Source organism: Camelus dromedarius, chromosome 5 (assembly GCF_036321535.1).
Source record: "Camelus dromedarius isolate mCamDro1 chromosome 5, mCamDro1.pat, whole genome shotgun sequence".
Taxonomy (NCBI): Eukaryota; Metazoa; Chordata; class Mammalia; order Artiodactyla; family Camelidae; genus Camelus; species Camelus dromedarius.
Window position 1 is genome coordinate 10,621,411 of NC_087440.1, and position 26,043 is coordinate 10,647,453.

Here is a 26,043-nt window from a genome sequence, read left to right on the forward strand (position 1 = left end):
CCACTGGGACGCACAGGGACACAGGGAAGGCCAAAAGCTAAGGGTGAGTCAGCAACATTGAGAAAAGCTGTCTGGAAAACCAACCCCCACATAAGCACAAGATAACACTAGACACATGTGAAGGTGGTGGTGCATGAAAGCACAGTTAGTAACACAAAGTTCAAATCATGTTCAGCTTCTGGCTATATGGACCCAACCTCCTACACTAATTGTAGGAGAAGAATAAATAGGTGTGCTTATTTCCAGACATAAATGTGATTTACCTCAGTCTCTGCTGTCTTAAAACATGATGTCTGGCATTCAGTCAAAAAGTATGTGACCCCCTCCCACACACAAAAAATAGAAAAAAAATTGTAAAAAGTGTATAAATATGAAGCAATTAACAGACTAGAACTCATGGCCCAGATGGTGAAACTATCAGAAAAATGTAAGTACTATAATGAATATATTGAAGTCTCTAATGGAAAAGGTAGACAGTATATGTGAAAAGATGGGTTTTTTTTTTAGCTGAGAAGATAGAAGCTACAAGAAAGAGTTAATGGAAGCATTAGATAAAACCATATAGTGATGACTATGAAGAAAGCCTTTGACAGGCTCATCAGAAGGCTTGACACAGCTGAAGAAAGAGTGAGTAAATTTGAAGATGTAGCAATAAAAATTACTCCTACTGAAAAACAAACAGAGAAAAATCAGAGGAGGGGAAAAACAGAGCATTTGAGAGCTTTGAGACAATATCAAACAATCTAACATATGTGGAAACCTGTATATTGCAGACCTATCTATGTAAAAGTAAAATGTATGGTTAACAATAGCACAAAAGATGGAGTGGAGGAATTAAAATTAAACTGTTGTAAGGTTTACACACAACAAATGAGGCAGAAATACAGCATTTGTATATTTAAATGTATGTTGTGACTCTTAGGGCAATCACTATAAAAATAAATAAGTATAAATAATAAGCTCATAGTGAAAATAAAAGGGAACCAAAAAAATAATCTAAAAGAAGAAAGAAAAAGAAGAGAAAGTAAATAAATAACAGATGCAACAAATATTTAAAAATTTGCAAAATGGTAGATTTCAATCCATACATATCAATAACAATATGTAAATGTAAATGGCATAAACAGACCAATTCAAGGATGGAGATTGTCAAGTTAAATAAAAAAGCACCATCCAACTGTATGCTATCTATGGGAAAACCATTTTAAATATAAAAACAGATTAAAAATAAAAGCATGAAGAAAGGTATATTATGTAAACACTAGATACATGAAAGCTGGAGTGCCTGCATTAATATCAAAAAGACTTCAGACCAAAGAATATCACCAGGGAAAAAGAGGGTCATTTCAAAATGTTTTCAGGACATAGTAATAATCTTAAATAGAACAACAGAACTTTAAAACACATGCAGCAAAAAGGAACAGAAAAGAGAAATAAGCAAATCCACAGTTGTTCTTGATGACCTCAACACTCCTCTCAGTAACTTATTTAATAAAGCAAATCGATAGAAATGGTGTAAGGATACAGAATACCTGAACAGCATTCTCAACCAACTTGATGTTATTGATATTTATAGAACACCTCACCCAAAACACCAGAATACATATTCTTTTCAAGGACACATGACACATTCACAAGCACAGACCATATTCTGCACAATAAAACAAATCTCAACCAATTTAAAAGATTTGAAGTCATACATAGTATGGTCTCTGACCATAGTGGAATTAAACTAGAAATCAATAACAACAACAACAAAAAAGATACCTGGACAATCTGAATGTTTGGAAATCTAACAAAACATTTCTAAATAATTCACAGGCAAAGATGAAGTCTGAATATTTTGAACTGAACAAATCAGAATGCACAACATATCAAAATCCGTGGAAGGCAGCTAAAGCAGGGCTTAGAGGGAAATGAAAGTTATACATTTATATTTGAAAAGAAGAATGGTCTTGGATGGGTAAAGCTCAGTGGTAGAATGCATGCTTAGCAAGCACGAGGTCCTGGGTTCAATCCCCAGTACATCCATTAATTAAAAAAAAAAGAAAAGAAGAATAGTCTTAAATAAAGATTTAAGATTCCACCTTATGGCACTATAAAAAGAAGAGCAAATTAAACTCAAAGCAAACAGAGAAGAAAATAATGATGGTAAGGGCAGAAAACAATGGACTTGGAAATTTAAAAAAATAGAAAAAATGAATAAAACAAAAAGTTTACTCTTTGAAAATATAAATAAAATTGATAAAACTCTAACTCATGAAGAACAACATTTCTTCAAAGTTATTTCTGGTTGAGCTTTCTCCTATGTGCATAACAGTCATAAAATTTCAATCATTTCTTTAACAAATATTTATTTATCACTTACTGTATGCCAAACACTGTTTTAAATGCTTGGGATACATCAGTGTTCAAAACAACAAAAAAACATCTGCTAACAGCCCAGCCAACAAGGTTTAACTAGAGGCTGCCTTAAGCTATACATGAGCCGTGATTTTTGTAGAGTTCTTGTGGAAGTTGTTAGACTAACAGGGGATTAAATGCAAATAATAGTTGCAACCTGGTTTCAAAATATTTTGTACTGCACACATCCTGTAGTCAATTTTACTTTTGTAGTTACAAGCTTTATAAGACTCCCAAAAGCCAGAAACATTGAAAGTATTTCCCCTACACACACACACACACACACACACACACACACTTGCACAAGTCCTCTTCTAATATTGGAGAACAACGTGAGTCTAAGGTGAGGTCTAAAAACTCATTAGGGTTATCTATTTGCTATTAATCTCTTTGCATTTCAGTTTGGAAGGTTTCTATTGACATATCTTTAAGCTCACCGATTCTCCCTTCAGTGGTGTCCAGCCTACTGATAACGCCTATCAAAGGCATTCTTCGTTTGTTACAGTGTTTTTGATTTCTAGACTTTCCTCTGGATTCTTAGAGTTTCCATTTCTCTGCTTACATTACACATCTGTTCTTGTATGTTGTCCATATTTTCCATCAGATCCCTCAGCATATTAACCATAGTTATTTTAAATGCCTGTGTAATCCCAAATCTGTGTGATAGCTGAATCTAGTTGTGATGCTTTCTTTGCCTTTCAGACTGTGTTTTCCCTTGCCTCTCAACAATTTGCCTTTAGCCTTTTAATTTGTTTTTGAAAGCTGGGCATGTTATATTGGGTAACGAACTGAGGTTAATAGTGCTTCAGTGAGAGAGGTTTTGTAATTATATGCCTAGGAGTTGAGCTGTATTTAATGTTTGTTGTAGCTTACATTCCAGAGACTTCAAATTCTTCTAATGTTTTTGTTTTTGTCTCCTGTTGTCTTTGGATTCCCTAAGAATTCCTTGTTAGAGTGTGTGTTGTGAAGCACTTCCAGCTGTAACTAACTGTTATTATACTAGAGTACTGTTGGTGTGTTGGGAAAGTGTGGGAAAGGGGAAGTGTTCTATGATTTTATGATTCAAACTGTTGGTCGAGCTGTTTCCTTGGACTGTAACCTACACAAGTATTTCTCAGATCCCCTCTCTCCACTCAGATGAGTCAGGACGGCTGGAGGAGGCTTTGGGCAGAGAACCGTCCTTGCCCCAGGTGTGATAAGGCTAAGGTCCTGGTAAAATCTTTTCCTCAGGAAAGCAGGCCTTTATTATGGAGAAGGCTCTGGGCGTATTTCACAATGATTCTTCTTAACACCCTGCCAGGGCCACAGATCTTTCTTGTTTTTTCACTGTGAGAACCTGCTGAGATTCCTGGAGGCAAAAACCCACGGAAGTGTAGGGGCCTCCCTAGCCCTGCAGTCTCCACTAGTTACATTGATGCGAGTCCACACCCAGTCTCCAGCAATCAATCAAAACTACCGTTTCATTATTCCTAATTGATGGCTTCAGGGGCTTCTGCTCCAGGTAAGCAGGTCTTGACTGTGACTCTGGATTTACCTCTCTCCAGATTTCAGGGTGGTGGGTTGCCCTGTGACCTCAGTTCTATGATGAATGCAAGAAAAGTCATTAGTTTCTAGTTTTTCCAGCTTTTTCTGGTAGGTAAGGATGGAAGTGATAACCTCCAAGCATTTTGTATTTTGGAGTTGATATCAGAAGTCCTACTTGTTATTTATCTTTAAGCAGACATATTGCTATGCAAGATGGACTTTAAATTAGATAGCACAAACCAAGTTCTCATGCGCATTGCCTTAAAATAATTTTTTTAAGTTTTGACAGGTTTTTTCTAAATGTCATTTCTAAAATCAACATATTTGACTAATTTCTCTGAGCCATTCCTGTTCTTAAATTCTTCCACTTAAAACGGACATCAGTGTCTAACCTGCCAATAAAATAAACCTGACCAAATTTGGCCATCATCTGTTCTCTTATTAGTACCTGGACCATGTATTTTACATAGCAAAATAAGACCCATGTGACCCATGTATTTTATCTCTCCAATCTGCCAATAGCTTCGGTGGAGGGGGCGAGAAGTCTCCAGAAAGCACGCGCTACCCACAGTGAGTTACTCAGCCAAAGAGACCGTGAACGTGTCTCCCACTGCTGCGGACGAAGGCGGTCAGCAACCCTGGCAGAACAGGCACTGAGGCTGCAGTACGTCCTGCGTGTGGACAGTGACTTTGGCCCTATGTCTTAGGCAGGAGTTGGCGTATTTCTCTGTAAACAGTTTCCACATCTCAACTTGGATCCCAACTCCACCAACCCACAGTTAGCCGCTTGAGGGAGATCTTGGGCTCCTAACAAACTGCTAAGGGCTTGCACCTGGGCAGAAGATCCGGACTTCCCGCCTGTCCGCTGTAGCCCTATGGAAGTAGCCTCCCTGCCAGCCTCCCAGGAAGCTCAACGCCGGTTGGCTAGAGCTTCGTCCAATGGGAGGCGGCGGCCTTCGCGGGCCGGTCGCGTTAGGACGCCGCGACGCCGCGGAGGCGGTTGCCGGGAAATCGCATAAACACGGGAGAGCGCCGCGGGTCTCGCCTTGCGGAGGCGGCTGGTGGTCGCGGGAGCGAGAGGAGCGTTTCCGTCTGCCGAGATGGTGAGCCTGATGGAGGTCTCGAAAATACTTGTTTGTTGATTTCGTTGTAGTTTAGAACCAGCCTGCTTCTAAAGAAGGATTTGAAGTGCCTAATTTGAGAATTAAGTGGGAAACTCGTATTTGCTTTCAGAAGCCTCAGGAGCTATTATTTTAAGGGACGCTCGTGGCGTCTTCCAGCCTTTTTTTTTTTCCTTTTTTTCTTTTTTTTGCATTTCCCCCACTGTGTTAGATGTGCTCGGTGAAAATTTTGTTTCCCATGTTGCTGGAAACTTGGGAAATGTTTAAGAGCCGCGGAACAAAAGAGTGGAAGTGAAAGTCCAGGAGAGCGCGGATGAATAAATAGCAGCTGGCTAACTTGTTATTATGTCCGTATTAGAAAAACGTGAGATGCGTCGAAACAGCACTGTGTGGCCAAGCGGGAAGCGGGACAGGGGGTAAAGAGGCATTCCCTGCGTAGCGGTAAAGAGCTGGGTCTATACAGCTCAGCTGCACGTCTTTGAATCCTAATGCGGCTGTTTGTCAGCTGAGGGTCGTTGCTTTAACTTTTCATGCCTGTTAAGTTGGAGAACACTAATACTACCTGCTTCATTGGTATATCTTTATTGATATATCATGTATTTATCTACCACATTCAGTTTTTAAAATTATGGTATATTTCTATGAATTTAGGAAGGAAACCAAAAGCCTTTCGTTTCTTACTGTTAGCTATCTTTGTTTCATTTGTTTCTGGTGCTCCGTCAACATATTTAAAAAAATTAGATCCTGGAATACCAAAGCAAACTAATCTTTCTTTGTTCTTTCTCCCTTTCTCTTTCTCTTTCCCTTTCTCCCTTTCGCTTTCTCTCCCCCCTCTCTTTCTTTCTCTTTTCTTCCTTTCTCCTTTCTTTTCCTTCCCTTTCTTTCCTTTCCTCTTTCTTTCTCTTTTTCTTCCTTTCCTCTTTCTTTCTCTTTTTCTTCCTTCTTCCCACTCTCTTCCCTTCTCTTCTTTCCCATCTTTCATAGGCTTCCAACAGAAGAACTTTGAGCTTCAGTGAAAGGCACCAGAAATTAGTAGATGTAAACGACTGCAGAAAGTTGCATATCGAGGCACTACAAAAGCTACAGAATCAAATCCGGGACCAAAGGGTGCAGAATGAGAATGCTGACCGTGCTGAACGCAAAAGGATCCTCAGATTATTACAAAATGAACAGTTTGAGTTGGATATGGAAGAGGCCATTCAAAAGGTAAATTTTATCATTCATTTTTATGTCGTCATTTTCTTCATTTTCTCCCTGGAAATAGTGAAAGCCAGCTGTTAATACTGGAATTGAGTAGATAGACAACAGCATCAGGCAAATGATGCCTCAGTGTGAGTCAGCCCAGTGTAGTGGTAGAGGGCTGGCGTATTGGAGCTAGACTGTGTGTCTTTGAATTCTAGCACTGCTGTATGTTACCTGTGGAACTTTGGGTAAGTTGCTCTTACTTTCTCTGCCTCGTCTATAAAACAGGAATAATAATAGTACCTACTTCATAGGATTGTTTCAATAATTAATGAATTAATACAAGCAAAGCCCTTAGAATATTACCTGGAACAGAGTATGCACTCAGGTTTTTTCATAAATATGAAATCCATAATTACTGACTTCCACAGTTTTGTTCACATTAGTAATCCTGTTGCTTTTCATAAAATTCTAAAGACAAAAATTTAAGAATAGCTTTTTTAGATCAGCAAATGTTAACCACTATATATAAAAATAGATTAAAAATTTTCTGTATAGCACAGGGGATTATATTCATTATCTTGTAATAGCCTTTAATAAAAAGAATATGAAAATGAATATATGTGTGTATATATATGCATGACTGGGGCGTTGTGCTGTACACCAAAAATTGACACATTGTAACTGACTATACTAAAAAAAAAGTAAAAAAAAAAAAAAGCTTTTTTGAATTTACTGAGATTAAACATGGACACTATTAAGTGATAGAAAATCAACACTTAGGAATTTACTTGTATTCTTGATTTTTGAAATACTGTCTTGAAGAATTCAGGTACAATATGTGTGTATATAACTCCTGAAGTTTGGAGATAACTTTTCAGTGGAAATTTCTGAATATTTTAAAGGACGAAGGAGGTAGAAAAAGAGAAACCAGTAAATAAAGAAATGAGTTTTCATAAATGTGAAAAAGGTGTTCTGATATTTCAGTATTTTTTGAGTGCCTGCTGTATGTTCAACATTTTGTAAGATATTGTGGGAAATGGCAGAAACAAGTTTTAAAAGTAGTATTCACCCTTCTGAGTTCCAGATTCCAGAAGCTTAGACATGACTTTTTAACCCTAAGCAAGAAGATACTAGGGATTAGGTTTTTTTTCCCCATTTTCTTTATTCTTATTTTTCTTTAATTTTAAAGAAAATCCCAGATATCATATCAACTCTCTTGCATACTTCAGTATACATCTTACAAAATACGGATTTTTTTTTACATGGGAGGAGCATAATGCCACTATCTTACCTAACAGAATTATCAATAAATTCTAGGTCTCATTTAATTCCATTCCATAATCTAATTTCTGTGACTGTCAAAAAACTGCTTTTACAGTTGGTTTGTTTGAATCAGGATCCAAACAAGATTCATACAGCATATTTGGTTATGTCAGTTTCCTTATAATCTAAAGCAGCCCTTCCCTTGTGCTGTTTTTTTAACTTGATGTTTTTAACTTGTTAAAGAAGCTAGGCCAGTTGTTTAATAGGACATTCCACTTTCTGAATTTGTCTGTTTGCCTCTTCAGTGGTTCCTTTACTGTGTTCCCCTATCTCTTATATTTCCTCTGAATAGAATTTAGCCCTGAAGGCATGATTAGATTTAGGTACAACTTTTTGGACAGTCACTCCATGGTGATGCTGTCCTTGGTATTGTATGCCACCAGCAGGCACATGCTGTCTGCTTGTTCCATGTTCCGGATGCTAATGTTGAAAATGGATTTAGTGAGACAGCCTGGTTCCTTCATTGTAAAGATCCCCATCAAACTTTAATCTGTGCTTTCACCAATGAATCTTTTTCTTCATTAGGGGGTGGCAAAACACTGATTTTCTAATTTTGTTGTTCTTTCACAGTTAATGAGCTGAAATTCCTCTGTAAAGAACTTTCCCTCATCACGTAGGGTAATTTGGTACCCTGAGATAGTTTTTACTGGAAAGGGAGATAAATAATGAATTTTCAGAGGAAAAACTGGTGCCCTAGTTACTAACATTGGTGTATGCCTATGTTGGTTTTTTTTACATTTTGTTTTCTTTAGCTTTGGACTTAAAAATATATATGTATCTTTATGGCCTCATAGGCCTTTATATACTTGAATTCATTGCATTTATTATTTTTTTTTTCACACTCAAATTGTCCTACCTTTGGCCGATGACCCTTTTATTGTTTCTGTGTCCTTTTGACAAGACTCCATTAGTCTGTGATTGCTTCCTTGCTTTTTGTCAGAACAAAATGTTACAGGCTAGTGGTGGTTGATTTTATGTGTCAACTTGACTGGGCTATGAGGTGCCCAGATATTTGGCAAACATTTTGGGTCATTTTAGATGAGATTAACATGTAAAATAGTAGACTGAGTAAAGCAGGTTTTCCTCCCTAATGTGGGTGGGCCTTATCCAATCAGCTGAAAGCCTGAATAGAACAAAAAGGCTAAGAGGAAACTGCTCCTCCTCAATTGCTTTCCAACTGGGATATTAGCTTTATTCCTGTCTTCACACTTGAACCAAAACATCAACTTTTACTGAGTCTCCAGCATGCCAGCTTTCAGCAGTAACTACATCACTGGCTCTCAGTCCTTCAGACCTAGACTAAAACCATTGGCTATCCTCAGTTTCCAGCTTTCCAGCTCCCCCTGCAGCTCTTGGGACTTGATCCTATTCCTTTTTATAGTTTCTCTTTTCTCTGGAAAACCTTGATACTTGGCTCATCTTATAAATTTCTTGCTTCACACAAGGAATTGCCATTGTACCAAGGAGCTTTGTTATCATTTAGTGGATATAATGTTTAGAGACAATTTGGATGTTAGATATGCTTATTATTCTTGATTTATCATTGGACCCAGTAGACAGAACTTGGAATTATGCATATTTTTAACTCTTTCAGATAAATTTAGATTTATAGAGAGTTGCAAAAATAGTGTAAAAATTTCTGTGTACCCTTGACCTGACTTCCCTTTATGTTAACATCTAACATAATGATAGAACAATTACCAGAATGAAGAAATCAGCCTTGCAACAATACTGTTAACCAAACTATGGGATTTACTCAGGTTTCATCAGTTTTCCCACTAACGTCTTTTTTCTGTTCCAGGATCACAAACTGCATTTAGTTGTCAGGTCTCCTTAGTCTCTTCCATTCTTTGAAAGTTCCTCCCTTTTTCCTGTTTTTCATGACCTTGACAGCTTTAAAGACTATATATAGTTCATTTGTTATATTCATTTTCTGTTGCTGTGTAACAAATTACCACAAACTTAGTGGCTTAAAACAACGCCCATTTATTACCTCACAACTTTTGTAGCTCAGAAGTCCAGGCATGGATTGTCTACGGTCTCACAAGGCTGAAATCAAGCTGTTGTCTAGCATGCATTCTCACCTGGATCTTGGGGTCTCATCTGAGCTTATTTAAGTTGTCAGCAGAATTCATGTTCTTGTGGTTTTAAGACTGAGGTTTTCGTCTCCCAGAGGTTGCTGACATTCCCTGCCACATGACTCTCTACACATGCAGTCTGCTTCTCTAAGGTCCACAAGGCAATGACTTTAGTTACTCCTTGTCATTATTAGGGCTCACCTGATTAAATCAGGCCTGCCCAGGAAACTCTCCCTTCTGATTAACTTAAAACCAACGGACTGGGGGACCTGAATGCCCTTTTCATTTTATACTGGGGGTACATGATGTTGATATGTATTATTCTTGACTTTAACCTTGATCACTTGGTTAATGCCGTATCTATCAGGATTCTCCTCTGTAAAGTTTTCTACTTTAGAATTATTTTACATTTTGTAAATGCTAAATATTTTGAAGGGGCTGCTTTGAGACTATGGAAATATTCTGTTTTTCTTCAAACATTTTGCCCACTAATGTTAGCATTCACTGGTGAATCTTGCCTTCAGCAATTGTTACTTTGGGATTTTAATGGTAATTTTCTTTTTGTCTCATTCCTTCTTCATCTATTAGTTGGAATTTTCCTATAAGATACAGTTGGCTTTTTTCCCCTATATATTCAGTTATTTATATCAGTATGGATTCATCAATTTAAAAAAATTTTTCTTATAATCCAGTACTATTATTGTTTTGTTGTTGTTGACCCAGTTGTTCCAATTTTATCTTTTGGAAACTCTTCAAGTTGTCTCCTGTGTCTTTCTAACATGCTCCACCTTTTTTTTGTTTTTGTTTGTTTGTTTTTTTGCATTTACTTGTTTTCTGGCACCACAAGATTTTTGAGGCTCAGATTATTCTTTCCTGGCCTTGGAATCAACCAATTCTCCAACAAGACTTGATTCCTTTTATTGGACAGTGGTATTTAAAAACCAAGATGATAGGTATGTACATTATTACTGAAGTTTTACTGCTTTACTCCCTCTAGGTGGAAAGAACTAGAAAATAAGTGTAAACTAACCAATGCACACATATGTCTATTTACTTTTGTGTCAGTGTCTATCTATTTATTTATAGAAAACCATGAGTCTGCATTAGTACTGCTGACTCCAGTCTGGCACCGCAGGTTTCATTTTAGTCTTTTCCATTGTGATTGCATTCTCCCAACAAAAAGAAAGCTGGTTCTCATTGTCTACAATATATTTACCTATTCTTTGAACCCTAGTGTACAAATATTTCAGCTGCACCCCTGTGAGCTTACTATAATACAGATTTGAGTGTAGCTCTTTTCATCTTTAGCTTTACAATATCTAGTTAAACACTTACAAAGTTACTTATGTCCATTCCTACCTGTCTCTTTCATTGTGGTTATGTGATTTTTAATACAGTTAATTTATCACAGTCTGCATTCCATTGTTCCCCTCCCCCGCAGCTGGTTGATTTCTTTTTAAAGAAATGTTGAAATAATTACACATCCTTGGGAAGGTGCAAAGATAATATGGAGAGGTCCACTGTGCCCTTGAACAGTTTCCCCCATTGGTTACATATTACATAACTGTAGTGTAATATCAACCCTGTAAAATGACATTTCCACCTTATGCATATATACTTTTATGTTATTTTATCACATGTGCAGACTTGTGCAACCACCACCTCGTTCAAGATAACACAACTACTCCATTACCACCAGGTTCTCTTACCTGCTGCCCTGTTACGGTCATAAACTCCCTTCAACCCCCACTATGCCCGGCAACCACTAATTTGTTCTCCAGCTCTATAATTTTGTCATTTCAAGAATGTTATATAAACAATCCATACATAAGTGGAATTATATGTCTGTGACCTTTTGTATAGGCTTTTTTCACTCTGCAGAATGCTCTTCATCCAAGTTGTTGGATATATCAGTGGTTAATTCATTTTTATTATTGAGTAGTAGTGCATAGTGTAGATGTACTTGATTTCTTTTTATATCTGCATATTATAAAATTCATTCTTTGTGATGTGTGGTTCTATGGGTTTTGGCAAATCCATAGATTTCTGTTCCCACCATTACAGTGTCATACAAAGCAATTTCATCACACCAGAAGTCCCCTCATGCTGTTCCTTTGTAGTCAACCACTCACCTCCACCCCCAATCCCTGGAAACCATTGATTCCTTTTTTTGTCCCAATAGGTTAACCTTTTCCATAGTATCATATAGGTGGAATTATATAAATGTCACCTTTTGGGTCTGACTTATTTTACTTAGCAAAACAAATTTAATATTTCATGTTGCATGAATCATTCCTTTTTATTGCTGAGTAGTATAGTAGTATTTCATAACATGGATGTATCACAATTTGTTTATCCATTCACAGGTTGAAAGAAATTTGAGTTGCTTACAGTTTTTGTTAAATGTGAATAAAACTGCCTAAAACTTTTTTCTGAACAAAAATTTTCATTTCTCTTGGATACATACCTCAGAGTCAGATGATTGGGTTGTATGACAGGTGTAGGTTTCATTTTCATAAGAAACTGCCAGATTGTTTTCCAAAGGTACTATACTGTTTTGCATTTCCTCAAGTAATGTGTAAGAATTTCAGTTGCTTTGTGTCCTCACCAGTCTTTGCTGTTGCTTTTTGTTAATTGAAATTTTTATGAGATAACTGTGGATTCATATGCAGTTGCAAGATAGAATACAGAGATATCTTATATACCCTGTACCCAATTTCTCTCAGTGGTACATTTTGCAGTAGTACAAGATCACAAACAAAATATCAGCAATGATACAATCCACCAGTCTTGTTCAGATTTCCCCAGTTTTACTTGTGTGTGTTTAGTTCTATACAGTTTATAACATGTGTAGCTTTCTATCTATACAACAGAGTATTATACAGCCATAGAAAGGAATGAATTACTGATATGTGCTGCAACATGGATGAACTTTGGAAACATTATGCTAAACGAAAGAAGCCAAGTACAAAAAGGCCACATATTTTATGATTTTATTTCAGTAAAATATCTGGAATAAGCAAATTGTACAGATAGGAAGTAGATTAGTGGTTAAGGGGAATGGTGAGTGATGCTAGCAGGTATGGGATTTTTTTGGGGGGTGAAAAAAAATGTTCTGTAACATTGGAAACTTACATCCATACAAAAACCTGCACATGGATGTGTATAGCAGCTTTATTCATAATTGTCAAAACTTGTAAGCAACCAAGATGTCCTTCAGTAGGTGAATGGATAAATAATCCACACAGTAGAATATTATTTAATGTTAAAATAAATGAGCTATCAAGCCATGAAAAGGCATGGAAGAACCGTAAATGTGTATTACTAAGTGAAAGAAACCAATCTGTAAAGGCTCCATACTGTATGATTCCATCTATATGACATTCTGGAAAAGGCAAAACTATGAGGAATTGTAAAAAGATCAGTGGTTGCCAGGGATTTGGGGAGGGTGGGATAAATGACCTGAGTAGAGAGTATTTTTAGGACAGTGAAATTACTCTGTATGATGCTGTAGTGGTGGATAAATGTCATTGTATATTTGTTCAAACCCATAGAATATGTAACACCAAGAATGAACCGTAAGATAAACTATGGACTTTGGGTGATAATGATGTGTCAGTGTGTTTATTGATTGTAACATGTACCCTCTGGTGGGGAGGAATGTTGATAGTGAGGGAGGCTGTGCATGTGTGTGGGCAGAAGGTGTGTGGGAACTCTCTTCTCAGTTTTTCTAGAAACCCAATACTGCTCCAAAAAATAGTCTGTTAAATTTTTTTTTTCTGAAACTAGGTAATGAGGATGGTTGCACAACATTGGGAATATACTACAAAATCGCTGAGTTGTGAATTGTGAAAGGTGAATTTTATGCTATATGAATTATAATTCAGTTTTATAATAGAACATTTTCCAAGAACATTATACAAATGGAGTCAAACAGTATGTAATCTTTTGGAGTTGGATTATTTCACTCAGCATAATTCCTAGAGATTCATCCGGATTGTTAATTGTATCAGTACACATTCCTTTTTGTTGCTGAGCAGTGTTCCGTGGTAGGGATATACCACGGTTTATTTTGACCATTCACCTGTTGAAGGATGTCTAGGTATTTCCAATTGGCTATTTTGAATAAATCTGCTATAAACATTTGGGTACAGGTTTCTTAATAAACATAAGTTATCATTTCTCTTGGATAAATACTTTAATACAACTGTTGAGTTGTATGGTAGTTGCAGGTGAGCTTTGTAACAAACTACTGAACTGTTTTCCAGACTGACTACCATTTTACATTCCCACCCAGCAGTGAGTAATGCAGTTTCTCACAGCATGTGGTTTTGCTACTATTTTTTATTGTAGCCATTTCTGTAGGTATGTAGTGATGTATCATTGTAGTTTTAACTTGAATTTCCTGGTGGCTAATGATGTTGAACATCTTTTCAAGTACTTATTCACTAATAAATACAGAATTTAATCAAGTCTCTAGATCTTTCTACCATTTTACAGGAAATACAGAAGAGAAACAAGATAAATGATATCCCTGGGAAACAACAAAGTCAGAATGTAGGACAAATGTCCTAATTTCTACAACAAATCAGTGCCATGTGGGTGGGCAGGTGGGGTGGTACTGTGTGCATGAGGAGACTGTTAAAAAATAGACTTAAGAGAAATAATAACTAGATAAAATTGTAGACCTTATTTGGATTTTAATTTGCACAAACCAAACAAAAAAGTTTTTTGAGACAATTTGGGAAACCTGAATATATGGACAAGGTATTAGACCTTACTAAGGAATTATTGTTAATTTATTTAAATTTGTTAATGATGTGGTTATATTAGAAGAAATTCTTGTCAGATAGATATCAGTATTGAGTTATTTACATGGTAATGACATATCTAGGATTTGTTTTAAAATATTCTAGCAAAAAAGAACAGAAAAAAGTATGAGTGGAGTAGAAGAGAAAAGATTGGCAACATACTGACAGCTGTTGGAGGTGAGTGATGGCTGCCGAAGGGTGTGGTTCAGTATTCTGACTATTGGTGATGTTTGAAATTTTCTATGATACAATGTTCAGAAAGTATTTTTTGAAGTAACAGTTTGTATTTTAAAACGAAACATAAATAGTTGGCTGCTCTGAAGACATTTGCAGTTTCCTGTTATAAAACAAATAAATTCAACCTTGTTAAATAAATCTGATTCTGGAGGACAAATGACTAGACTTAATATATATTTTTTAAATTTTAGGCTGAAGAAAACAAAAGATTGAGGGAGCTCCAGCTTGAACAAGAAGAAAAACTGGCTATGGAATTGGCAAAACTGAAACACGAGAGTCTAAAGGATGAGAAGATGAGGCAACAATTAAGAGAAAACAGGTATCTTGGCTTCCAAAAATTTTATTTAATATTTATCTTGAAAATGTTACGTAATTCTTGGCACCTGAGAGTGAAATATCTGTCTTTGTGTCAGTGTACTTAGTTAATATTTTGCCTGGAATTACTTACTGCTTTAACTCCTATATGTATTCATTTGAGAAAAGAGGTTGTATTCATAGAAATTAAGTGTTGATATTTAGGGTGAAAATCAATATCAATACCCTCTACTCTTTTCTCTAAAGATAATTTTTAAAATGACCTCTTATAAAAAGATTCATGAATCCTTCTCTTAAGAGAAATTTTAGATGATACCTAATTTAATTTTATGCGCCTACGTAAATTTCGTCCAGTATTTCTGGAAAGCAGTTGGTCAGCTGTGGTTCAGCACCTCTAGTGATTATGATAGGAGCTTTGATTTTCATTCAGCCCTAACTTTGAATAATCCTTTTTTTCTCCTATTGTTTCAATTAATTTCCCTGTAATTTCCATGCATTTATCTCAGTTTACTATCTAATTGCAAAAGAAATAAATTGAGTTCTTCTTGAGGACACCCCTTCATATTTATGAAACCAGTGAACATTTTCTTCTGTAAATTACGTATCGCTCATTCCTTCATTTATTCCTTATATAACATGGTTTCAGATTTCCTTGCCATCCTGGTTCTCTTCTGTAGACGTATAGATTTTTGGTGTTCCTTAACAAAATATTGCCCCCATAATTGTCGGTAATACTGCTGGGTACTGTTGAGTGCCCCTAATCAGGGACTCTTAACCACATCATTCTAGAATATGTTTCTTACTATTGCCTAAGATCAGATTACTTTTTAGTGGCAGCCTGTCACAGTTTTGATTAAACTCAAGCTAACTTAATGCCCATTCTGTACTTATGTAGTTGACTATATTAGAAATTTACTTTGATAGTTAATACATTTTATCTTAACTGAGCAAGCCTTCTGTAGAATATTGTATAACCCATGGATGAGCTTCAGGGGTTTTACGCCTCATTCAGTTATATTTATATGGTTGGCAGATGCACCCATGTGTATTTTCCTGTGTCCACAACTTTTATCAAATTCTCTAAGGGGTTGCTAATTCTTTGAAAAATAAAAAAGATTTAGAATTACTGCTCATGTGTTCACATTGTTTTAGTCTCAGACTGTCGTTTTGGATCTTAATTCTCCTGTCACTGTTAGCTGTCACTCCTGGTTTTATATTATCTGAAGATGAAGTAAATATTTCATCATGTCTTTGTCTAGTTCACTTCTAAGAGTTAAATATAGGAGCTTTTCACTTCTGGCAATTGCAGCCTGGGTGATTCAGATTAATGCTCCCTCCTAGAGTAGCCTATTAGGAAAAGGTGTAAAAATAAGGTATGGGAGTGGAAGGAAACTGGAATGGTGAGCCTGGAATTTGTAGCTGCATTTCTCCTGGAAGTTTCTGCAGATTGCAAAAGTATGGCTGAGAGTTAAGTGAAGCAGAGCTTGGCCAGTAAGCATATAGCAAGGTGTTCAACATCGTTCTATAAGCTGTATTCTTAAGATTTGTGCACTTTAGTGTATGTTGTACTTCAATAATCCGGAATTTAATTAGATTTTACTGGATAGAAACAGATGAAGAGATACTGTGTGAGCAGGTTAGTGAAAAATATCCAGAATAAGGCATAGACAAAAGAATAGAAAAATACAAAAGAGAACTTTGAAAGAGGCAGTGGCTGTGGTGGCACGTTCTACCAGATGTATAATTTTAATCCTAGTAGTAGGAATGAAAGAGGATGGTGCAGAAGCAGTATTCAAAGAGATACAGAATTTCCAAAAATAATGTAGGATAGGACATAAAGCCACAGGTTAAGACACAATAAATAAATAAGAATACATCTGTGTTTAAGTCAAACTTTTGAAATCCAGCAACAGAGAAAATCATAAAAATCACAAAAGTAGTCACACGGAAAAGACTATTCATCTTCAGAGGCGCAGCAGGCAGAAGTATGAGTGTGAGCAGCAATAGCAGAAACTGGAAGATAGTAGACTTAAAGACGGAAAGAAAACAATACCCTAGAACTCTATACATTGTGGAAATGTTCTTCAGGCTTAAGGCAGAAGTCATTCCTTGAGTATTCTTTCACATAGACTTATGTTTCCTCTCAGCAGTGTTAAAATTGATACAAGTTTTTTATTTTGTGCATAAGCCGTGATAAAATTTCTACTGACATGCAGAAATGGTCCATTTTTCTAATCAGTGTATTGGCAGGTCTAAAGTCAAGGAAATGTTTGCTATGGTGCTTAAAGTGTATCCTAACTAATTAAAAATCACCTATATCAAGATTAGTCTCCTTATTTTATTTTTTAACATTTTTTATTGATTTATAATCATTTTACAATGTTGTGTCAAATTCCAGTGTAGAGCACAATTTTTCAGTTATACATGAACAAGTGTATATTCATTGTCACATTTTTTTCTCTGTGAGCTACCATAAAATCTTGTATATATTTCCCTGTGCTATAATCTTGTTTATCTATTCTACAATTTTGAAATCCCAGTCTCTCTCTTCCCATGCCCCCCGCCCCCTTGGCAACCACAAGTTTGTATTCTATGTCTGTGAGTCTATTTCTGTTTTGTATTTATGCTTTGTTTGTTTTAGATTCCACATATGAGCTATCTCATATGGTATTTTTCTTTCTCTTTCTGGCTTACTTCACTTAGAATGACATTCTCCAGGAGCATCCATGTTGCTGCAAATGGCATTATGTTGTCGGTTTTTATGGCTGAGTAGTATTCCATTGTATAAATATACCACAATTTCTTTATCCAGTCATCTGTTGATGGACATTTAGGCTGTTTCCATGTCTTGGCTGTTGTAAATAGTGCTGCTATGAACATTGGGGTGCAGGTGTCATCCTGAAGTAGGGTTCCTTCTGGATATACACCCAGGAGCGGGATTCCTGGGTCATATGGTAAGTCTAATTTTAGTCTTTTGAGGAATCTCCATACTGTTTTCCACAGTGGCTGCACCAAACTGCATTCCTGCCAGCAGTGCAGGAGGGTTCCCTTTTCTCCACAGTCTCTCCAGCATTTGTCATTTGTGGAATTTTGAATGGTGGCCACTCTGACTGGTGTGAGGTGATTGTCAGTGTCGCGATACCATGTACACATACACACCGTATGCAGAGAGAGCTGATGGCTATTCTGAAGCTTTAAGTTGCACAGTCTTATATAGCAAAGAAGAATGACAAGGGAAATGGTTTAACAGGCAGCATCTGGCTCAAGGTCAGAAGACCCTTTGTGTTTGGTAAATCATGCTCGTGTTGGCACCAGTGAGTCTTACAGCTTATCAGGGCAGAATGTATGAGAAACGGCTGCTTCAAACATTCTTGTTGGACTCAGGTGGCTGTGCCTGTCTTGGGTTGCTCCCCTCTGGGGATCTTACCTGTCCTTGGCTAACCAGCCTTCTCACCTCTGAGTCTGCAGCTTTTATAACTTGTTTACCATTCCAGCCCAAGGCTCGTTCCTTGGTTCCCACAGTCAGGGGCCAACAGTGATACCTCATTGTAGTTTTGATTTGCATTTCTCTGATAATTAGTGATATTGAGCATTTTTTCATGTGCCTATTGATCATTTGTATGTCTTCCTTGGAGAATTGCTTGTTTAGGTCTTCTGCCCATTTTTGGATTGGGTTGTTTATTTTTTTCTTATTGAGTCGTATAAGCTGCTTATATATTCTGGAGATCAAGCCTTTGTCAGTTTCATTTGCAAAAATTTTCTCCCATTCCGTAGGTTGTCTTTTTGTTTTATTTCTGGTTTCCTTTGCTGTGCAGAAGCTTGTAAGTTTCATTAGGTCCCATTTGTTTATTCTTGCTTTTATTTCTTCTAGGAGAAAATTTTTGAGATGTATGTCAGATAATGTTTTGCCTATGTTTTCCTCTAGGAGGTTTATTGTATCTTGTCTTATGTTTAAGTCTTTAATCCATTTTGAGTTGATTTTTGTATATGGTGTAAGGGAGTGTTCTAGCTTCATTGTTTTACATGCTGCTGTCCAGTTTTCCCAACACCATTTGCTGAAGAGACTGTCTTTATTCCAATGTATATTCTTGCCTCCTTTGCCAAAGATGAGTTGACCAAAAGTTTGTGGGTTCATTTCTGGGCTCTCTATTCTGTTCCATTGGTCTATATGTCTGTTTTGGTACCAATACCATGCTGTCTTGATGACTGTAGCTCTATAGTATTGTCTGAAGTCTGGGAGAGTTATTCCTCCAGCCTCTTTCTTTCTCTTCAGTAATGCTTTGGCAATTCTAGGTCTTTGATGGTTCCATATGAATTTTATTATGATTTTTTCTAGTTCTGTGAAATATGTCCTGGGTAATTGGATAGGGATTGCATTAAATCTGTAGATTGCCTTGGGCAGTGTGACCATTTTAACAATATTGATTCTTCCAATCCAAGAGCATGGAATATCTTTCCATTTTTTAAAGTCTTCTTTAATTTCCTTCATCAATGGTTTATAGTTTTCTGTGTATAATTCTTTCACCTCCTTGGTTAGATTTATTCCCAGATATTTTATTACTTTGGGTGCTATTTTAAAGGGGATTGTTTCTTTACTTTCTTCTTCTGTTGATTTATCCTTAGCGTAAAGAAATGCAACTGATTTTTGAACGTTAATTTTGTAACCTGCTACCTTGCTGAATTCTTCAATCAGCTCTAGTAACTTTTGTGTGGACCTTTTAGGGTTTTCTATATATAGTAGCATGTCATCAGCATATAATGACACTTTTACCTCTTCTTTTCCAATTTGGATCCCTTTTATTTCTTTCTCTTGCCTGACTGCTGTGGCTAGGACTTCCAGGACTGTGTTGAATAGGAGTGGTGATAGTGGGCATCCTTGTCTTGTCCCAGATTTTAGTGGGAAGCTTTTGAGTTTCTCACCGTTGAGTACTATGCTGGCTGTAGGTTTGTCATATATAGCTTTTATTATGTTGAGATATGTTCCCTCTATACCCACTTTGGCGAGAGTTTTTATCATAAATGGGTGTTGAATTTTATCAAATGCTTTTTCTGCATCGATTGAGATGATCATGTGATTTTTGTCCTTTCTCTTGTTGATGTGATGTATTACACTGATTGATTTGCGTATGTTGAACCAGCCTTGTGTCCCTGGGATGAACCCCACTTGGTCGTGATGTATAATCTTTTTTATGTGTTGTTGGATTCTATTTGCTAAAATTTTGGTGAGGATTTTGGCGTCTATGTTCATCAGTGATATTGGCCTATAATTCTCTTTTTTTGTAGTGTCTTTGCCTGGTTTTGGTATCAGGTGATGGTGGCTTCATAGAATGAGTTTGGGAGTATTCCCTCCTTTTCAATCGTCTGGAAGAGTTTGAGAAGGACTGGTATGAGTTCTTCTTTGTATGTTTGGTAGAATTCCCTGGTGAAGCCGTCCGGTCCTGGACTTTTATTTGTAGGGAGGTTTTTTGTTGCTATTTCTATTTCCTTTCTAGTGATCAGATTGTTCAAGTGTTCAGATTCTTCTTGATTCAGTTTTGGTGGACAGTATGTTTCCAGAAACTTGTCCATCTCCTCTAGGTTATCCAGTTTGGTTCCATATAGTTTTTCATAATATTCTCGTATGATATGCTGTATTTCTATTTTGTTTGTTGTAATTTCTCCATTTTCCTTTCTTATTTTGCTAATTTGTGCTCTCTCTTTTTTCTTCTTTGAGTTTGGCCAGAGGTTTGTCGATTTTATTTACTTTTTCAAAAAACCAGCTTTTGGTTTGGTTGATTTTTTCTATGGTCTTGTTAATCTCTATTGTATTTAATTCCTCTCTGATCTTCATTATTTCCTTCCTTCTGCTGCTTTTTGGGGCTTTTTGTTCTTCTTTTTCTAATTCATTCAGGTGGTGGGTTAAATTATTTAAGATTGTTCTTCTTTTTTGAGGAAGGCCTGTATCGCTATAAACTTCCCTCTTAGCACTGCCTTTGCTGTGTCCCATAGGTGTTGAGTGGTTGTGCTTTCATTTTCATTTGTCTCAAGGTATTTTTTTAATTTCAGCTTTGATTTCCTCATTGATCCATTGTTTTTTCAATAACATATTGTTTAATCTCCATGCTTTCCTTTTTTTCTCCTTTGTTTCTCTGTTGTTGATTTCCAGTTTCATGGCATTGTGGTCAGTAAAGATGCTTGAGATAATTTCTATCTTCTTAAAATTGTTGAGGTTTCTTTTGTGTCCAAGTACATGATCGATCCTGGAAAATGTTCCATGTGCACTTGAAAAGAATGTATATCCTATTTTTTGGGGGTGTAATGCTCTGAAAATATCCACCAAATCTAGTTTTTCTATTGTAGTATTTAATTTCTCTGTTGCCTTGTTTATTTTCTGTCTGGAAGATCTGTCTAGTGATGTTAATGCAGTGTTAAAATCTCCAACTATGATTGTATTCCCATCAATATCCCCCTTTATCTCTGTTAGTAATTCTTGTATGTACTTAGGTGCTCCTATATTGGGTGCATATATATTAACGAGTGTAATATCCTCATCTTGTATCACTCCTTTAATCATTATAAAATGTCCTTCTTTATCTTTCTTTATGGCCTTTGTTTTAAAGTCTATTTTGTCTGAAATCAGTACTGCAACACCTGCTTTTTTGGCTTTTCCATTTGCATGGAATATCCTTTTCCATCCTTTCACTGTCAATCTATATGTGTCCTTCTCCCTAAAGTGGGTCTCTTGTATGCAGCATATTGAAGGTTCTTGCTTTATTATCCGATCTGCCACTCTGTCTTTTGACTGGAGCATTTAGTCCATTAACATTTACAGTAATTAATGGTAGGTGTGTGTTTATTGCCATTTTGAACTTATCTTTGTAGTTGATTTGGTATTTCCTCTTTGTTCCTTTCTTCTTCCTTTTGTGGTTTGGTAATTTTTGTTTGTATTATCATGGATTTTATTTAGTTTTTGTGACTCCCTTGTAAGTTTTTGGCTTGTGGTTACCCTTTTTTTGTAAGTCTATTAGCCCATTAGTATAACTGTTTTTATTAAACTGATAGTAACATGATCTCAAACCCATCCTACTGAGAACAAAAAATTTAAAAAAGAAAGAAAAAAAATCCTATATTTTCCTGCCTTCCTCTCCCACTCTCAATGATTTGTTGTCTTCTTTTATAATTTCATGTTTATTTTCTTTGTAATTCATGAGTTATCACCTCTCCAGTTGTGAGTTTCTCATTTCTGTAGCATCCTGCTGCTTTTCTATTTAGAGTAGACCTTTCAATATTTCTTTTAGCATGGGTTTAGTGTTGCTAAACTCCTGCAGCTTTTTCTTGTCTGTGAAATTCTTTATCTCTCCTTCTATCCTAAAGGATAGCCTTGCTGGATAAAGTATCCTAGGCTGCATCTTTTTTTCATTCAGGACTTTGAATATATCTTGCCACTCCCTTCTGGCCTGTAGTGTTTGTGTAGAGAAATCAGGTGAGAGCCTTATGGGGGTTCCCTTGTAACTCACTCTTTGCTTTTCTCTTGCTGCCTTTAGAATCATTTCTTTATCCTTGACTCTGGCCATCTTGATTATGGTATGTCTTGGTGTGGGTTTATTTGGGTTCTTCCTGTTTGGGACCCTCTGAGCTTCCTGTACTTGGATATCTGATTCCTTCTTTAAGTTTGGGAAGTTTTCAGTCATGATTTCTTCAAAAACCTTTCCAATCCCCTTTGATCTTTCTTCCCCTTCTGGGACCCCTATTATGCGAAGATTGGCATGCTTTATATTATCCCTTAGGTCCCTTATGCTATTTTCATTTGTTTTTGTTTATCTTGTAGCTCTCTTCTGATTGGGTGCTTTCTGTTGTCCTGTCTTCTAGGTCACTAATTCTTTCCTCTGCATTATCTATTCTGCTTTGCACAGCCTTTAGATCATTCCTCATCTCAGCCAATGAGTTTACCAATTCTACTTGGCTCTTCTTTATAGCTTCAATTTCATTTCTGACATATTTTATATCTCTAAACACTATCTCTTTTAGTTCCTTCACTACTTTGATCACTCCTTTTTTGAAATCTTGATCTAGTAGGCTATCGATGTCTATTTCATTGATCGTTCTTTCAGGGCATTTCTCTTGTTCTTTTAATTGGGAATGGTTTGTCTGCTTCATCTTGCTCCTACCTCTCTGGCACTGTGGTTTATGGAGTATCAGCTATCTATTGTCCTTAAGGAGTTTATCTATCTAATGCCTATGTAGGAATAGAACAGAAAAGAAAAAAAGAGAAAGAATTTTAAAAGAAAGGAGAAAAAAAGGTTTGAAAACAGTGTATAATGAATAATAGAAGAGCACGTTAAAGCAGAATTTTTTAAAATAATAAAAATATTTTTTTAAAAATTTAAAAGGGATTAAAACTGGGGGTATATATAACTGTTTAAGAAGTAAAAATTAAATGGGTAATAGAAAATAGAACAGGTAAAAACAGATTTTAAAAAAAAGGGGGGGGGGGAGTCGATGTTCTCCTGGAGACTGTGTGCTTTTAATGTGAAGTCTTTCTGTCTTCGTCCTGTTTTGGGATCTCAGCTTGTTGTTTCCAGAGGCCTTCCGTTGGCGCCCTCGTCTGTGCTGCTCCCAGTGCCTGTCGGCAAGCAGATCGCGCCTCCTCCTAACACTGGGTCAGGTGCAGCTTTCCTTTGCTGTGGGCGGGCGGGTCACTGCCCTTCCCGATGCCGCAGTCAGATGTTGCAGACTGGCCAGGTAGGAGGAGGGGGTGCGCCCCCTCCCAGCACCACGGTCAGGGGCTACGTTCCTACCCGAAAGGTGGGGGGCCACCCACGCTCTCCCGGCGCCCGTGGCTCCGCTGCTCTGTGCGGCTGCGCGCTCCCCCCTGGTCGGCGCTCCGCAGGCGGGCTCGGGGAAGACCGAGGAACAGCCCTGGCCCTGCTCCTGGCCAAAACCCAGCTCCTTGTTTGTCTTGGTGGAGCAAGTTCTCTGAGGGACCAGGACTGAAGGATCCTACTTGCCTTGGGCTGTAGACAAGTCTCTGGCCCTTGAGGCTGCCAAGTTTTTAGGTGCGGATGTAGGTTTCGCCCCCTCCCCGCCCGGGTGCTAAACGCTGGAGGATATGGTGGCTGTGCCTGACCCTGCCTCTCTTCACCTGAAAACTTTCCGCGGGTTTTCAGAGATGGGGGTATGCACCCTTCCCCCCAGGGCACATCAGCCGTGTTGTTTCATGGAGGGCCCAGGTTCTGCCCTGTGCACCCACAGCCACAGCGTGCAGCCCCCTGCAGTCCCCCGGGGCTGCCTCAGGGCAGCCGTCCCAGTCCTCCGCCCGTCTCGGGCAGCCTGGCCCTGCCCCCACCCCCAGCTGCTGGGCTGCGTCTCGGGCTGGGTGTTGCGGGGACCCTCTGTGCCCATTTAACTTATTTCTGTTGGCCAAGGGCTGCTCTGTACAGATCAGAGCCTCGGAGGCTCCCCCTCCGTCCCGCTGGCCTCTCGGTTGCGGAGGGGAGACCCAGCGAACGAGCCAGTCCTCCTTTGCCACTCCCTCCCCGCGGGACCCATCCCGCTCTGTTTTGCCTTTTCTTGTTTCTTTTTTCCTTTTTCCTACCAGATTTTTCACGTGTCTATCTTTTGAAGAGGGAGATGTTCTGTAGGATTTCTGCAGGTGCTCTGGTTGGCTGAGTGGGTCTGTGGACGTCAGTCTTGGTGCATTTGTGGGAGAGGGTGACCTGTGAGCGTCCTTCTACTCTATCTTGGCCTCTGCCCCAAGATTAGTCTCTTTAAATTTAAAAGGAGTTAATTTTTAAAACCCAGTGTAATTTTTTAAAAGATCATTGAAGTTTATTTTGAAAATAATTGTTCAAGTACAAAAGTCATGAGACTCTTACTTGATTTTGAACACGTGGTTTTTTTAATCCAGGCACATATTTAAAAGACAATTTAATTTCATCACAGCTTTTAACTGGAGTTGAGAAAACTTACTGTCTAGTTTTAGAAATCCTATTTTAATTATAGCACTAATCATTAACTATAATTAGTTGTACAGTTACTTATAATTAGTTACTACATAATGAGCAACTGTATATTTATTTCATAGTTATCACAGTTTTATGAAAGCAAAAAAGGTACCTCATTTATAACTTGTTTTTAAGGTAAGCAAAAACTAGCTCAAAGAAGCCAGAGATAGTCTTCCCTTATTAAATAAATTAACAACCTGCTGATCCAGTATGATTGTACTCCAGACTGATAATCAAGACGTTAATTATTAAAATAAAGTAGATGAGGTGGATTAAAAAATAACATTTTCAGACAAACAAAAAGAGAGTTGATCACCGATAACCCTGCATTCAAGGAAATACTAGCAGTTTTTATTCAGGTAGAAGAATGAAAATGATCCCAGCATTAATTTTAGAACTTCAGGAATGCAAATATGTAATAAATCTAGGTGAAATTTGAATATGCTAATCACTTACTATAGTGTCTTTGGAGTTTAAAGTATATAAAGAGTTAAAAATATAACAAACTGTAACAAAAATGAAGTAGGAAGTAAATACATGGAGGTAAAGAATCTATGTCAAGAGATGGTCAAGAATCTCTTACTATTTAGTAAAAAAAATAATGGGCAAATTTTATTAGACATGAAACAAACATGTAATATCTGTAATAAAAATGTGGAAAAGAATATATGGTTAATTAATAGAGGGAAAATGTGATAATAAAAAATGATGAGGCTGTGCAGGAAAGAGTTAACATAACGCACTTGAGGTAGTATCCTTAAAAAGTCCTGCTTGCAAGTTTGGTCCTTGACTGGCATCTTGAAACTTGGATTTCAAGAAGGTACCCACCACTTTATGATAAGAGTGCCTAAACTGGAAAAAACAATATAGTTTATGCTGAACTTCTGTTCTTTCTAATAGTCTGGAATTTTGGTACTTGCCAGGCAGGGGGTGCCTACATGACCAGCCCCTAATGAAAACCTTGGGCCCTAAGTCTCTAGTGAGCTTAGTGAGCTTTTCCTGGTAGATAGTTGTCACATGTTGTCACAGCTTGTTGCTGGGGAAATTAAGCATGTCCTGTGAC

General features: G+C 37.3%; 1 protein-coding gene across 3 annotated transcripts in view; it reads left to right on the plus strand.

Moving 5' to 3' along the window:
* The window catches only part of MNS1 (meiosis specific nuclear structural 1), a 137,217-nt gene that overhangs the window by 83,407 nt on the left and 27,767 nt on the right, over positions 1-26,043 (plus strand). For 2 of the 3 annotated variants that reach the window (XM_064485568.1, XM_064485569.1), the window contains 2 exons: positions 6,033-6,254; positions 14,874-15,001. In XM_064485568.1, coding sequence (XP_064341638.1) covers positions 6,033-6,254; positions 14,874-15,001 — 350 coding nt within the window. Of the gene's footprint in view, positions 1-4,449; positions 5,031-6,032; positions 6,255-14,873; positions 15,002-26,043 lie in introns of all 3 variants that reach the window. The other variant, XM_064485570.1, reaches the window with a different exon arrangement.